Raw genomic sequence first — 16,636 nt, forward strand, 5'->3', positions numbered from 1 at the left:
AAAAATTCTCGATAATGCTGGTTAGAACTTTTTCTATTGTATTTTTTATGTAGAAATACAGCTATATCTGTATAATACAATTTATATTGCCATTCTTAATTTAAAATTGGGGGTTCTTTTTATTATTTTATCAGGAAAATTTTCAAACATACAAAAGAGTTGAAGAAAATCATAAAGCAAACACCCACATACCCACCACCTAAATCCTATACTGAATGATATTTGCTTTATCATTTACCTATGGCCACCTAGCCATCCCTTTATGTATCAATCAATCCACCTTATTTTTTCTATATAAAAATAAGTTGTAGACATCTATACTCTTTCCTGTTCTGTTCGCTACTTCTAATCTTTTGTGGGCTAGAAAATCAGGTAATTGAACTGATTATAAAGTTTATCTAAAGTAAGAGGACCCTGTGCCATTAATTAAACTTTGTAGTGCTCGTTTCTTTTCACACACTAAACTCTTATTTTCCTAATCAAATCATGAATTATTGAGTGAGGAAAGCACGTCTAAAATTTCATTTAACAAACATCTGAAAGCCTGCTAAGTGCCAGGAGCCATGCCAGAGAACTTGGAAATAGAAAGGCAAAAGATACATTCCTTTCCAACAAAGTGTCTGCCGTCTGCTGGCAGGCATGCAAGCAAACATCTAGCACAGTGTGGTATGTGCCAACATATGCACACGTCCAGGGTGCACTTCCAACCTGGTGGAACCAGACAGGCTTTCCAGAAGCATGAAAGCTTGAGACTAGCACTGAAAGAGATGAGTGGCTTGGGAAAAGGGGAAGGCGGGGTCTTTCCCAAGTAGGAAAGAGCAGCCTGTGCAAAGACACAGAGGTAAGAGAGACTGCGTCATGTTTGAGGAACAGCGAATGGTTCCCAAGGTTAGGACATGGTGGGGGAGATATATGGAAGAAGTGACAAAATGAGCTCCAGACTCAACTGCCACCCCTGATTTCTCCACTCAGGTGTCCAACAGGCATCTCACAAATTGAGCTTGTTGATGTCCCCAAAGTCTCCTCTCCAGTCTCCCCCATTTCATAAATGGTACCACATCTATCTACCCAGCTGCTCAATTCTTCTCTTTCTTTCACGCCTCACATCTAATCTATCAGTAAATTCTGTGGACTCTAACCCAAAATGTGTCTCAAATCTGCCCACATTTCTCCATTGTTACAGCCCCCACTCCAGTCCATGCCACTTTTAATTCCCTAACTCGTCTCTACTTCTGTTCTAGCCCCTACAAACAACTCTCTACACCAGAGCCAGAGGGACTACAGCAAGTACTGTGGATGCCTATCCAATGCCCTTTCTTCCTAAGAAACGGGCAGCTGTCTATTCTGGGAGGCAAGAGACCCAAAAAAAGACACCTCCCAGTCTGTGAGCAGCTGTACATGACTAAATTCCGGCCAGTAAGATGTAAATGGAAGTGTTGTGTCCTTAAAGGAAGCTGACTTGGCTGGAGGATGCGCCCCTCTTGTCTTTCTTCCCTTTCTACCTCCTCTGCCTGGAATATGGATGTGGCAACAGCAGCTCTCGCTGTATCAGGGAAGCCCCGTCCTGAGGATGGCCCAACAGGAAGACAGAGGAGCCCTAAATCACCAATAATTGTGACAGACATACCAGCCATGAATTGCCTACCTATGAAAGTTAACCTTCAAGCACCAATTTGCCATTGTTATTTTGGGTTTTTTGTTCAACAAAATGCAACTAAATGATTAAGTGCTCTTTAAAAAGCATAATTCATGTATCACACCCCCTCTTAAAATCCTTCAATGGATTCGAACTGTCCTTAGAACAAATGGCCCTCAAGGCCCTGCGTGAATTGGCGGGAACCTGACGACCTCCTCACTGCTATTCTCCCTACTCAACTCCTGTGCTCCTGTTACACTGGCCTCTTGCAATTGTTTCCTCTGCCTGGAACTCGTTGCCTCAACCTCCATATGCTTGGTAAGTTTTTCACCTTTCTGGCACCTTCTCACAGAAGCCTTCACTGCCCATCTTTGTAAAGAAGGGTCTCCTGTTATTCTCTATCTCAATGTCCTGTTCTCCTCAGAATTTTTAATTTATCCCATTTGTTTACCAAGGAAACCACCCTCAGTCCTTCTCATTATCCAGTTAATTTCCTTTGAAGTACTCATCATAATCTGTAATTACATTTATGGACTAGATGTCTAGTTACCTCTGTCTCCTCACTAGGTTATAAACTCCCTACCAGGAGGGATCTGGTCTGCACTGTTTACCCATGGAGCCCCGAGGAATGGGGATTCCCCCCTTTGAATTCCCCTCTAGGATGAAGGTTGTTCACTGATACTGTTCTGTACCTAATCAATCAAAAAAAAAAAAAAAAAAAATGCACAGTAGCTGACACACAAGAGGTGTTTCTGAATTATTTGTTAAATAAAGGAATGAATGAGGTTGAAGAGGTAAGCATATACAAAATTATCATGGTCTCTATATATCATGCTTAAGACTGAATTTCTAGAAAACTGGGGAAAAGCAAATTAAGATCACTATAAAATACCAATTTATGCCCACTGGAGTTGCAAAAACTTTGAAAATTTAAGACCAAGTATTGGGAAAAGTGAAAAACTATTAAGAGACCAAGAGACTTTATATATATTACTACTACGATTATATAAACTGATACAAAGAATTTGAAAAATAATTTGGCATTATCTTACAAAGTGGAACCTATGACCCAGCAAACACACTCCTAATTATAGATTAAAAATATAGTATTGAGGGGCAGCCGGATGGCTCAGTTGGTTGGAGCGTGAGCTCTGAACAATAGGGTTGCTGGTTCAATTCCCACATGGGCCAGTGAGCTGTGCCCTCCACAACCAGATTTAAGACCACAAACTGCTGTTGAGCCGCCGGAGGGGCGGCCGGATGGCTCAGCTGGTTAGAGTGCAAGCTCTTAACAACAAGGTTACCAGTTCAAGTCCCACATGGGATGGTGGGCTGTGCCTCCTGCAACTAAAGATTAAAAACGGCGACTGGACTTGGAGGTGAGCTGCGCCCTCCACAACTAGGCTGAAGGACAACAACTTGGAGCTGATGGGCCCTGGAGACATACAGTGTTCCCCCAAATTCCCCAATAAAAATAAATAAATTATATATATAGAGAGAGAGAGAGCGAGAGAGAGTATTGAGTACAAACAGACTAGCTTAAAAAAAAAAAGGACTACATACATTTTCATTCCACTTTAATAAAGTTCGAACTAAGCAAAACAAATAATATGCTATTTAGGGTAATATATATATACAACCACTATGTAAACAAGGAAATTACAAAAAAAAAAAAAATCAGGTATGGTTACCCCTAGGGACATTGGTTCTCAATAGGAGCAATTCTGCTCCCTCAGGGGACATCTGGTGATGTCTGGAGCCATTTCTGGTTCTCATGAGCAGGGCGCTGGAGGGTGTTGCTGGCCTTTAGTGGGTAGAAGCCATGGATGCTGCTGCTAAACATCCCACAATGCACAAAACAGCCCCCCACAGCATTATTGTCATTTGGGGCCAGATAATTCTTCATTGGCTGTCCTATACATTGAAGCGTGTTTAGCAGCATCCTCCACACAACCCCAGTTGTGACAACCAAAAATGTCTCCAGACACTGGCAAAAAATCCCTGGGGAACTATTATCCCCATTTGAGAAACACTGCTCTCCAGGGAGGCAGGGGGATGAGAACAAGGGAAAATAGGTGGATGGTTTCACCAGCATGGGGAATAGTCACAGCTGTTCAGTTTGGATTTTTCCAACCGGAATAGAGAGCAACGGAGATTCCAATGCAATCTACTACTGAGTCTAACTTTTGCTATGTATTAGCGGGCACAGAAGTCTGCACACTAGACACTACATCTGTGTCTGATATTAAACAGACCTGCTTCAGAAGAAGAAAACCAAGATCATCCCCAAACTAGAGAGCTCTAACTATAAAACATTAGAATTTCAGGGGTCCCTGATAATATTACAATATAGCCCACTTGGACAGACAGTAGCCATCATGAGATTATCAACTTTTTGCTTGTGTCTCTGTTTTGTTGTAGATTTCAGGACTTAGACATAATGGTATGGGGAAACAAAACCACAAAGCAGGTTATCAGTCTTACCCTGGTATCTTCACTGATATAACCACACATAACCTTCTCATTCTTGACCCACAGCTCACCAGCCTGTGCCCTAAAAGGAAATACATACACAATTTACAAGTCTTACATAAACCATGAAGAAACGGGTGACTTCAAGGTAGCTTACTCTCCTCTCTGACTTATACCCCAATGACCTGGCCAGGTATAGACTTGCACAGACAGCACCATGAACAGATTACACAACATCAAGAATTCTTAAAGCATATCGATTACGTACAATGGGAGCTCTTAATCTGGGGAGTCCATGCAGCTCCAAAGAAGGGCTTCAGAGAACCCATGAACCTTCTGAAATGATGCAAATTTTTCTGGGTAGAGAATTATAGCTTTTGTCAAATCTTAAAAGGTCCATGCTACAAAACCAGTTAAGAAGTACTCATGAACAATTTTGCTAATTCCAGCTTTGATACAATGAGTTTCAACAGAAATAAAATCCACCTTAATATCAGGATTAGAAGACAGGCAGTCAGGAGGCATGAAGGGACAGGGTCTCTATTCAGTGGAGGCCATTCTACTGAATAATTTTCGTGGCAACTTCATATTGCATTTGGAAGGCTTGATGTTTTCTCCTCTGTAACTATTTAAGGTGTGAAATGAATAATACAAACAGCATGGCCTCCAGAGCTCACCAATCTGGACTGAAATTAGTCTAGGCAGCTATCTCAGTTCTGAGTGCCACTGACTAGTTGAATGGCCTTGGGGAAATCACTCAGTGTCCTTATCTAAAAAAATGAGATAATGACACCTACTTTACAGAGCTGTTTGAGAATAAAACCAGGTAATTCTGGGAAGCTGCTCAGGACAGTGCTGGGGCAGGAGACACTACAGATGTAGCATCCAGCTTGCAGGCCATAATCTTTCTGACCCTGTTATACCCCCCGCAAAAAAAAATCAGGTAAGAGCACTAATGGCTATTTGTATAAGCAAGAACAATAACAATAGGAAAATAGTAGCACAAAATGTTATCCCAGAGAAGTGATAGCTGTTACCCAAGGACCTTGTAATCATCTTTCAACCAATTACGCAAGCCTTTCTCTTCTACCAACTCCAATACAGTTGCCTGCCTAGCCCTAAACAATCAGTCCTCATTAAAAAAAAATAAAGAGGAAAAGATAAAATAAAAGCAAGGAAAATGCTGTGTACCATGAGTCACAGCACAGGCTACCTGGGAAACGCTGGACAATCAATTAGCCTCCCTGGGCCTCCCTCCCATCTGGAAAATAAAGAAGGTTGGACCAAGCCTGTGTTTTTCAAATATGCTTCTCAGGATTCCAGCTCTGCTTTCACCAAGAAGAGTGCCTCTTGTTTTTCCTTTGCCCAAGTGTGTCTGTGAGTGGACAACTGCAGCAAGCCTGACTTGAGCAGAGACTTCTGTTTCTTTAACATTATAAGGAAGGACTGAATGTGCCCAAGATCTATGAGATCTATTAGCAGGAAGTACCCTGCATACAGGCTACCGAAGACGAAATTAACCAGAAGTACTTAAAACGAGCTCATTGACAGTGCGCTCACTCAACCACCTTCTGCTGGTACGCACAGACATAATGGTATTACAAAATCTGGGCTTAGATTCTTGTGCCTTCACTCCCTGTGGAGGTCAAGTCATAATCTTTCTAAGCCTCAGTTTTTTGAAAAATTCAGTAAATGTGGTTAAGAACCTTGCCCTGTCCATCATCTAGACCTCTTGGGAGGACCCAATGAAAGACTGTAAATGAGAGGACTTGGTAAACTGCACAAGTTATTATTCCTATGGACATGGTTTTTTAATGAGAGAAAGAGAAAGAGAGAAAGCGAGAAAGACAGAGAGAGAGAGAGAGAGAGAGAGAGAATGCAATCTTGACCTTTGCTAAGCCTAAATAAGCCCTTACTCAAACAGGAACTGAAAACACCCTGAGGCAGCATCTCTTCTCTTTTCTACTGGTTCAACAGAGAAATTCCACAGACAGATGCAAATGCCAAATCCACATCCCCCAGGACACAACCCAGGAGCAAGACCAGGTCTTTTGTTATATAAGATCCAGTAGTATAGTATAGTATAGTATAGTACAGTACAGTATAGTATACTAGACCCGGTCTTATAGTAAAATAATTATTCATTTTTGCTCCAAAAAACGCATTAGAGCTGATTGTCTGACTAGGTCTTATTTTCGGGGAAACACAGTATCATTTAGAATCGAAGGACAGAAAAAGAGCCTCCCAGACAAGAAAAAGCTAAAGGAATTCATCATCACTAAGCCAGTATTACACAGAATCTTAGAGGGGCTTCTTTAAGATGAGGGAAAAAAAAAAAGATAAAAAATATGAATAAAATGGCAATAACTACATATCTATCAATAATTACTTTCAATGTAAATGGATTAAATGTTCCAATCAAAAACACAGTGGCTGAATGGATAAGAAAACAAGACCCTTACATATGCTGCCTACAAGAGACTCACTTCAGATCATTTTGATGGTTGCCAAATGGGAGGGGGTTAGGGGTGGATGAAAAAGGGGAAGGGATTAAGAAGTACAAATCGGTTGTTACAAAGTAGTCATAGGGATGTAGGGTACAGCATAAGGAATATAGTCAATAATATTGTAATATCTATGTATGGTGTCAAATGGGTACTAGATCCATCGGGGTGATAGACAGGAGTGGGACTGGGGCAGGGTGAAAAAGGCGAAGGCATTAAGAAATACAAATTGGTAGTTACAAAATAGTTATGAGCATAGGGACTATAGTCAATAATATGGCAATAACTATATATAGTGCCAGGTGGGTACTAGACTCGTCAGTCAGGGGGATCATTTCTCAAATTATATAAAGGTCTAACCACTGTGCTACATACCTGAAATTAACATAAATAATATTAAATGTCAACTGTAATTGAAAAATTAAAAAGGGGGGAAAAGTGAAGGGGAATAAGAGTTTTAAATTTCCAGGTATAAAACAAGTAAGTCATGGGGATATAATATACAGCATAAGAAACACAGTCAGTAATATTGTGACAGCATAGTACAGTGTCAGATGGTTGCTGGACTTACGGCGATCACTTCTTTAGATACAGAAATATTGAATAACTGCTGTGTACACTAGAAACTAATATAATACTATATGTAATTATATTTTCACAAAAATCTTAAAAAATAAATAAAGCAATTTACAGTTCTAAAACTATTGCGTCTACAAAATACCAGGAGGCTTCAGCAACTCCCACTCATCTTAAAACTATTCTAATGTACTTTGGGGTTTTCTGGTTTGTTTTAGCTACAACAATCTAACATGTTAAGCTACTGGGCATTTGATTACATGGACATTCATACATCTCAAATGCTGTCTGTAGCCCAGTTACTGCATTAGATCCTACACCCATTAACTATGTAGCAGGTTAAGTCAAAAGTGATGTACTATCTACCTGATGCCAGCAAATTCCACCTTCTGAGTGATATAGGCACATGTGCTGACCTAAGGGAAGAGAGAGAGAGATTCAACAACACATCAAGGCTATAAAAGGTCACAAAGAAACTGCCCTGGCTTCCTAATCTCTTTTAACAACCTGAAGTTCAATTAACATGGGAGTAACAGATTGACCCCATAGGAAGACCTGCTTGGACAGGTATAACAGTAAGTTCTTAAGACTTTGGCAAGTATAGACAACAGTAAAAATCAGGTGGATAAGTGCTCAGCTTCACCAATATACTTATCTTCACATATGTTTGCATATATACCTACATTTATATACTCATTTAAAATATAGAACATTTATTTCTCATTTTATCTCTCATTTTAGAAAATGGAATCCTCCCACCATCAAAAATGAGCAAAGATACTTTTTTCCTGAAAATATCCTGTTTGGAAATTCTATCTGTAATTTGTTGTTTTACAATACTTAGTAAGTCCAATAAGGAGAATTTTCAGCACCAGCTCACAGTTCTGATGAACTCATCATTTTAAGTGGAAAATGTTCGTTAAAAGTAAATAAATAAGGAAAATGGGAAGAGGGTACAGCAAAAGCAGTCTAATCTGGAAGAGACAATACCTGGATTCTAGCCCAGTGTCAACTGCTTACTAGCTTTCCAGCCTTGTCTAATCACTTACCTTCTCAATCTCAGTTTTCACATCTATAAATTAGGGGTAATAAATACCTGTCCACAAGGAGATGTGAGGGGCAAATGAGATCAAGTGGAAATCTGAAAACTAAAGTCCCATTCAAATATAAAGTAATATTATAATTTCATATTCAAACCAAAAATGCAGAGTAAAAATCACCAACAATCACCAAGCCAAAAAAAAAAAGCTCAAAAAAATTATAAAAAGAGAACGGAAGAAGATACACAAAGTGTTTAAAATGATTGTGATGCTGGAATTGGAATTATTTTAAACTCTTCTCCCTACTAGATCTTTTCATTTTTAAGATGAACAGGATTATTAATATAATGGAAAAACAGACTTTTTCAAAATCATATCTTACCAAACTTTTCTTTAGTCGCCACATATCCCCACGGCCAATATACTGATCCTTAAAGGTTAATTCCACTAGATCAAGGGTCACATCCTGAAAGGGATAATCAAATATATCTCTCTACACACTTTATAGTCATAGGATAATGCCCACTCATTATGGACAAACCTTTTAGCAAAAAAGAACTACTGTAAGACCATTCAACAACAGAACCCAGACAAATAGAATTTTATCCTGCCAAAGAAGGCTTTTGAGTACAAATGATAAGTCTGTAATAGATGCTACAGCAGCTGTATCATGGTTAAGTTCAAAAAGTACCAGAGGACTAATTCTGTGTTTTAGTCTTTATTTCCCTCCATAATGTCAATAATATCTTTTAGACAATGATTTTTTTTACCTATAATAGCATCATCTACAAGAAAAATGAGAATAAAGAAATTTTAGTATTTTAATAGAAATTTTACACTTAGCTTCACAAAAATATATATATGTGTGTGTGTATATATATATATATACACACACACACACACACACACACACATACATATATATATACACACACAAAATCTTTTTAGGACAAGCTTTTAAAAAAGTGAGGAGGGTTTTAGATGCAACCTACATACCGTTTCCCCAAAAATAAGACCTAGCCGGACAATCAGCTCTAATGCGTCTTTTGGAGCAAAAATTAATGTAAGACCCAGTCTTATGAGCTGATAGTCCGGATAGGTCTTATTTTCGGGGAAACACGGTACTACCTATAAAATAAATGACCTACACGTGACCACATATTTAATAGTCTAACACTATACTTAAGTAACTCACTGTTTCCTTAGAGACCTAAACTTGAGGAAGGTTGCGAATCATCTCCAAAGACACGCAAGTCTAGAACAAAGTCATACCTTAGGGTCTACCACATTCACATACACATCTTGGTAAGGTCTTAGACGGAACACTTGGGTCACGGTCTGGTCCACACTGATAGTTTCTGGAACAGAGAAGAATTCTGGATCAGATACTATGTTCTGCAAAAAAGCAGGTAAATACATTCTAATCTATAAATACTCAGACATTCAACAAGCAACACAATTGACCCTTTGCCATGGACAAGGCACATTCTTTGCCTCTACCTGAGCCCAAACAATTAAAAGATGAAAGAGAGACAGAAATAGGACACAGAGAGAGAATAAAGAATTTAAGAAGCAACATAAAAAAAGGTCAAATGGGGCAGCCAGTTGGCTCAGTGGTTGGAGCGCGGTGCTCATAACACCAAGGTCGCCGGTTTGAGTCCCACATAGGCCAGTAAGCTGCGCCCTCCACAGCTAAACTGAAAATGATTTGACTTGGACCTGAGCTGCGCCCCTTACAACTAGATTGAAAAAACAACAACTTGACATCCTGGAAAAATACACTGTTCCCCAATTAAAAAAAAAAAAAAAAAGGTCAAAGAGCTGTGAAAATTCAGAAGAAGAGAGGAAGAGATCCTTTCTTATTTAAAATAAACTGGTGGTGATGGTGGTGGTGAAGAAAGAAACTTCTCAATGAGCCTTTAAATCTGGTAAACAAGAAACACAACAGGTGGTAGGAGAAGGAGGTGGGGAGGGTAGGAAGGACACTCTTAGAATTTGGATTTTATAGAATGTTTTCCTATTAAGTTGAAATATAAAAAAGTAATTGACACCAAATCCTTTAGAGCAAATTAGAAGGTTTATTTTCCTTTAAGTACTGTTTAGGACATTACCTTATTTGCTACCATAACATTTTAATTCCTTGATCAACATGGTAAAGTCATTAGAAAGAAAAAGAAAGGATTTGCATCCAGAATAAGTAAGCAGAATCACCACTGGCTCCTCCACTCACTGATTCCAGGCAAGCCAATTCGTCTCACTCAAGAGTTGGTGGGAAGACAAAGAGATTACAAAAAGCTTTCAGGACAGTGCCTTGCATGTGTTGTAATTAACTATCAACATGTTTCTTTCCCAGCCTCATCCAGAGTAGGCACTTAACAAATATTTTGTGCAAAAACATAATATTTAAGAAAGTATGCTTTGCCGACATTATTATTATTATTATTACTTTAGTTAAGTTTAAAGCTTCACCTCTTCGGATTAATTTTCCTCCTGACTCTAGTTTCTTCAGTACCAGATGATGACACATGAGATTCTTTGGCAGTTTTGATATCTGCCCATTTTTCTAAGAGGGAGCACAATTTGATAAGAAGAGACATACTGTGCCCTCATTCCCTGAGATTGTGGAGAGAGGTTTCCTGCAGTTTCTGTGACAGTGAAGCATGCGAATCTTGAGAAAAGCAATGGAATTCTTACCTTTCTGTAAATCTTCCTTAAGTGACTTGACCTGCAAGAGCAGAGGGCTGGAAAGAAAGAAAAAAAAAAGCCACTAAGAGATGGGATGCTGTAAGCAGTAACTAATTAGCTTTCTGCACCCCCCACAAGAGGCAGAGAGATCATTCTGGACATATTGTTGTAACCTGCAGTAGGACAATGGAAGAAAAATTCCCTTAGAAACAAAGAAACTCTGCTCTTGTGCTCAAGGAAATGGATAAACGTCCCAGAGTTTTCAGAGTTGTCATCTCAGCTTTAAAAACAGAAAGAATGGACCACTGTTTAAAAGATTATTGGTTTATCAAATCCTAGAGGGCAGAGGGAACATTTTTATCCGAAAGCAAAAAGCTGTCTTGCCATTCAAGCCCCTTAGGCAAAATATCACCCAGTTAATTCCCTTGAGCCTAGTCTGACACTAACCTGTATTCATCGTTGGGGTGAGCAATCTCCACAATGTCTCCAAGCTTGATGTGAGGAAAGACTTTGGGGTTCATTACCAGCTCATCATCTGCAAGAAATTCAGCAATCTCAAGCAAGTATGGTCTCACAGTAAGTCCTCATAACCCCATCAGGTTGGTGTACAGCACAATCCCTTATGTTTATCCCAAATTACCCAAAATATTGTCCGATTGTGATTCTCACAACAAATCTTTGGATCTAGCAGAAATGAGGAAATAACCTAGAATATAAAGCAACTTGCCGAAAGGCAGACAGCTAGTAACAGCAAAGCCAGGACTGATTCCTAGTCCAGAGTTCCTTCTACCTAAAGCCCACCATCTCTCATTATGTCACAAAAATCAAGCCAAATGAAATCAAAAATTAAAGTCTGGACTTTGAAGGGCAGCACTTGATCAGGAAAAACTTCAGATATCAGTTCACATTAGGGTCCAATGAGACCCTTAAAGTGTAGAGAGGACATAGTTTCATCTGTTTATTTACCCCTGCTCCTCAATGGGGGTGGAGAACTCTTTCAAATATAACATACTAAGTCAGAACCATACAAATGGAGTGATTTCTATTTTAATTTGGGGGAAAAGACATGGTCTTTAATTATGCTAAAACCATGACAAATAAGTATATCCAGGTTTCAAATACAATCAAAACAAAAATTCAGCCTAGGGAAAAAAAAAATTCTTTGGTATATTGTTCCCACAGATAGTTTTATGCCAAATCCTCTGTGAAGCCTTCCCCTAATTTCCATAGTCTAAATTAAGCCCCAAGCATGTATTCTGTTCTGCTTCATGTTATCATTTCCTTTTTTGCATGTCTGTCTCATCAAGCTAAAAGTCCCTTAGAGACAAGGGACCCTGTCATATTCATAACCTTTATGTTTGGCACAAGTATGCAGCTAATATTTGTTGGATGTGTTTTCATTCATAGTTCTGGAGACTGGGCACAGCATCTAGCTACCTTTGTCTTGTGCACATGAAAAAGCAGAATTGGATACATTGTATATGTACTTTTTATACTGTATCTTTGTATCCTTCCTTCTGCCAAAAGTTATTTCTGCTGTCTATTCAAGTCTACTCCACAAACGTTTAGGCAGCATCAACTGCATACCAAGTACAGCGTTAACCACAGATTGTACATTTTAGCAGAAATTGTTTTAAATATAGCAATGCCTGGTATATCCTCATACTGGTCATTATAAATGGCTACATTTATTGAGCAGCACTAATGAACCCGGTGCTCTGCTAAACACATACATCATCTAACTTAATCCACACAACACCGTATGATATAAAACTATTGTTTTCACTTTTGGGCAGTCCTTGCTTTTGGAGGAAACGCATACTAAAATACAATTTCAAAAAGACTCGTGTTGTTAATTCCAGTTTCTGAAGCAAGGAAGGTTGTTAGGACAGAAGGGGAAATGATTCATTTACAAAAAGAAAAAAATCACGTTACTATCATCCTATTCTGCACATTTATAGACTCAAGGTGCTAAGAGAAACAGAGAAACTATTTTAAAGGGCTTGAATTTGTAGATACGGTAAACTAGGGGCTTACCCCAAGTCATAGGGAAAGTTAGAGGCAGAGCTGACAGTCATAGGGAAAGATTCTGATTTAGTGCAGGACAGCACACTAAACAGCGATGTCCTGCCCCTTCTCATTACATGGCGCAGCCACATAAAGGTTCATGCTTTGATCGTAACTGCCTTACGCACATCTGCTGTTTCTCACTGAACGTAAGTTTCTTTTCTGCCAAACCAGTGTGCAGACTGGAATTTTATGGAACACATATAGTAAATATATAATTAAGAAATACAAATGAAGGGTAGGTAGTAAATTGACAATATTTATAACGTTCCTTAAAAGTCAGAGTGCAAACGCTTTTAGAAGAGGTTTGTGCTATCCAATAATATTGTCCTCCAGCTACTGTATTATACTTGCTGCTTCACTCAGTTAAGTTGCCTCGATTGTCACATAAAGTCAGTGTCTAGTTTTCAAGGTACTGGACACACCAGAACCTCAGCCAACTTACACAACCCCCAAAGACCGGTCAATACTGACCACTGCCCCCAAAGCCCTTCTTGTGGATGACCAGTTTGTAGACTTTTGTTGTCCTCATCTTGTTCTGTTGTTTCCTTCAGCTGTTCCAAGCTTGGGGGAGAGAAGTCATCTTGTGTCCTTGCCACTGAAACACAAATAAAAAGACTGGAACTCAGACTTTTCCTTGCAACTGCTCTTTGATTCTAGGCTAGTGAAAATACTGGTTTTCTTCAGCTAGGAGGGGGCATCGACCCTTGGATGAAATCACTCCTCCAAGTACAAGGAGTGATGGAGAACAAATAGAACCACAGAATCTGGGGAACTAAGGGGAATTCAGGCCAGGGTCCAGTCTAACCTCCAAGAAGACATTCTCTCTATCGACACCCCTAAAGGGAAAGCTTGTAGTGAATGGGGCACTCATTACCTTGCTTCTGTCTAAACCAATAACACTCAAATAATAAAGAGATGTTAAGAGGTAAGTACACTCATTCTGTAAATGAGGAAAGCGGGGGCCAGAGTACGAGACTTGCCCAAGGTCACTCAGAGACTGAGAGGCATTCCCACTGTTGACGTTTCGCCGTCAATAACCTGAGCAAACAGAGTATAATAAATGGGAGGAAGGCAAGGGTTCATTCCCTGAACCTCCGTCTGTACAAACTCTCAGCGGTTCCTCCCCTCGGAATCTCATTTCACAGCTGAGGTTCCTGAGGCTCAGAGAGATGAAGAATCCTGTCTAACTAAGGTCACACAGCGGGTTGGGGGTGGGGCCAGGACTCGAACCAGAGCCAGGGCCCCCTCCCTCATGTTCCCCAAACCCGGGCCCCGGCTGGCAGCTCCACTCACCCGCAGCTCCGGAGTCCCTTCCCGCTTCAGGCCGGGGCCCCGAGGGCCGGACCCTCGCTGGGTCCCCCGCGCCTCCTCTGGACGCCCTGCCTACGCCCCCACAGCTTGTACTGCTTTGGTGCCGGAGCTCCAGGCGCCGACCAGCCAGCCCCAACCAAGGAGCGCTCACCTGAGAACCCGCGCGGCTCCAGTGGCTCCGCCCCGGGGCCCCGCCCCTTTCCCGCCCACCCGCCCCGGGCCTCTCTGGCCCGGCCTCCGCCTCCTCTCGGTGTCCGCGCCACTTCCCCATCCGGGGCTTGTGCCGGGGGTGGGGCGTCGCGTGCGGCCTCGAGTCTGGCTGCCCCCAGTTTCCTGCTTGCTGGCCAGACGATCGCCTACCCTAGATAGGAAGTTGGTTTCCTCCTAGACTTTCCTAAATAGATCCGGGCCCGTTTCCAATGTAATGATCTGCGAACAAGGCAAACTCGGGCGAGTCTCCCCGGATCTATGAAGAGAATGTTGTGGACTCTAGTCTGGCTTCACAGGACGACTGAGAGGCACAAAGTAGAGTTTCTGGGAGAACGTTTTTTGGAAAGAGCTGAGCACGTGAAACTTAGTGCGATGGCCCCTGCCGGAAAGTATCCATTTTGGGGGGGCTTTTCAAATCGTTACAGCCCCCAAATGACGTTCAACGCCTCCCTGGTTATAATAGGTTATAGTTTCTACAGGCATCCTTATGTAATTCTCACATTCCCTATTAAGGTGGCACTTCCATATTGTATTTCACACACTGGGAAACAGGCTGGGGAAAGGTTCGGATCCTCACCCGGTCAGGTCCAACTTGGTTCCGAAATCTAAGCATTTAAACAGCATCCTCATGTTACTCCCAAGGGCTCAATCTAAGCCCCAATCCATCAGGACATTTTTGGGACATTTTTCTCGAGAAAAATCAGCTGTGTGGGCTGTGCCTGAAGCTGGCCAAAGTCTCCTGACAAGTTGCCAGCTCCATGTAATTAACCTATGGTTTGCGGATATTTTCTGAAAGTTGAAAGATAAAAACATTGGGGTGGCTGGTTAGCTCAGTTGGCTAGAGCCTGGTGCTAATAACACCAAGGTTGCCAATTCGATCCCCATATAGGCCACTGTGAGCTGAGTCCTCCTAAAAGAAAAAATAAAATAAATTTTTTAAATTAAAAAAAAGATAAAAACATCGCATACCACAAAGAGATTTGGGAGTGGGTGAAGGGAGACCCTGTGGCAAGACAACGAGGAGCTTTTTGAAACATCCATGTTTACTTTAGGATTTAGAAATTAAGTAATTGTAATTTTTATGTTAAAGGGAAACATATAATCAAACAGACTTAAACAGTTGCAAAATTTTTAAGAGGTAAAATGTTAAATGTAAAAGACTTTATATGTTGCCAATTCAGGGGCACACCCAGATCCCCAGGCTGTCTTCCAACCTTAGCAGCAGTGGCTGGTGGGAAATTCTTCCATCTCAGAGGGAGCTAATGGGTTTCTCTCTCCCCCACCCTCAGGGAAATTTGATTCTTTCTCTTGAGTGATGTCCATAATTGGTATTATAGCTTAGAAATACAAATATTTCACTTTTTAATTTGGCCAAAACGTTTGTAACACTTTGGCAAATTTTGAGATTTTTAAAATTTGTCTAAAGCTGATTAAGGTTGGGGGAAGCTGGAGCTCACAGACAGGGGATCCAACAGCCTTGGTTCTACAACCACTGTATTACAACCATCTGCAGTATGTGCTAAAAAACTCAGTGAGCAAGGTAAATATTTATTTAATGCAGTATTTTAAAATTAAAATTAATACAAAAATCCATGATGTACAAAATAATCACATTTTTAAATAAAGACAAGATCAGTAATGGTGCTGTGCAGAGTCATGTTAGAGCCTGGGGCATAAGGACAAACCAGTAATACTGGGTTTCTCGGATTCTCTTCTATAGGCAAACAGTTGCCTGAGAAAGTACTTAAGGACGTGGATACTATAAAAGTCGAAATGTTTTAAAGTGAATTTCTAATTAATTCTTCTCAACAGCATCTGTAGTAGCCTATATATGATATATATATATATATATATATATATATATATATATATATATGCAAAATATGGACTCACAGGCTATAAACAGAAGGATTGGCATTTGGGTTTGTATATCTCCAGTCCTAACTAAAGGTGAGAAAATCATTATCTCAGCCACAATGGTCCACATGTTGACTGGCTCAAAGATATCTTGATCAGACAAAAGAGACTTAAAGTCTCCTGGAAACCTCCAAACTTTTAGCTCCTCTAAGGTCCATCAGATTTCTATTTTTAAAAGAAAGCTGTGTGAAAAAAGAAAGCTGTGTGATTTGGGG

General features: G+C 40.4%; 1 protein-coding gene across 12 annotated transcripts in view; it reads right to left on the minus strand.

The window, feature by feature from the left end:
- Positions 1 to 14,499, minus strand: part of DEPDC5 (DEP domain containing 5, GATOR1 subcomplex subunit) — a 104,811-nt gene extending 90,312 nt beyond the window's left edge. For 6 of the 12 annotated variants that reach the window (XM_019754264.2, XM_019754265.2, XM_019754260.2 and 3 more), the window contains exons 1-8: positions 14,277 to 14,416; positions 13,455 to 13,578; positions 11,361 to 11,448; positions 10,923 to 10,969; positions 9,501 to 9,586; positions 8,611 to 8,694; positions 7,555 to 7,604; positions 4,121 to 4,190 (exon numbers count right to left, since the gene is read on the minus strand). In XM_019754264.2, coding sequence (XP_019609823.2) covers positions 4,121 to 4,190; positions 7,555 to 7,604; positions 8,611 to 8,694; positions 9,501 to 9,586; positions 10,923 to 10,969; positions 11,361 to 11,448; positions 13,455 to 13,512 — 483 coding nt within the window. In that variant the 5' untranslated portion in view covers positions 13,513 to 13,578; positions 14,277 to 14,416. Of the gene's footprint in view, positions 1 to 4,120; positions 4,191 to 7,554; positions 7,605 to 8,610; positions 8,695 to 9,500; positions 9,587 to 10,922; positions 10,970 to 11,360; positions 11,449 to 13,454; positions 13,579 to 14,276 lie in introns of all 12 variants that reach the window. The other 6 variants (XM_074321842.1, XM_074321841.1, XM_019754263.2 and 3 more) reach the window with 5 other exon arrangements.
- Between the last annotated feature and the right edge of the window lie 2,137 nt (positions 14,500 to 16,636).

This window comes from Rhinolophus sinicus, linkage group LG16 (genome assembly GCF_036562045.2).
Source record: "Rhinolophus sinicus isolate RSC01 linkage group LG16, ASM3656204v1, whole genome shotgun sequence".
NCBI lineage: Eukaryota > Metazoa > Chordata > Mammalia > Chiroptera > Rhinolophidae > Rhinolophus > Rhinolophus sinicus.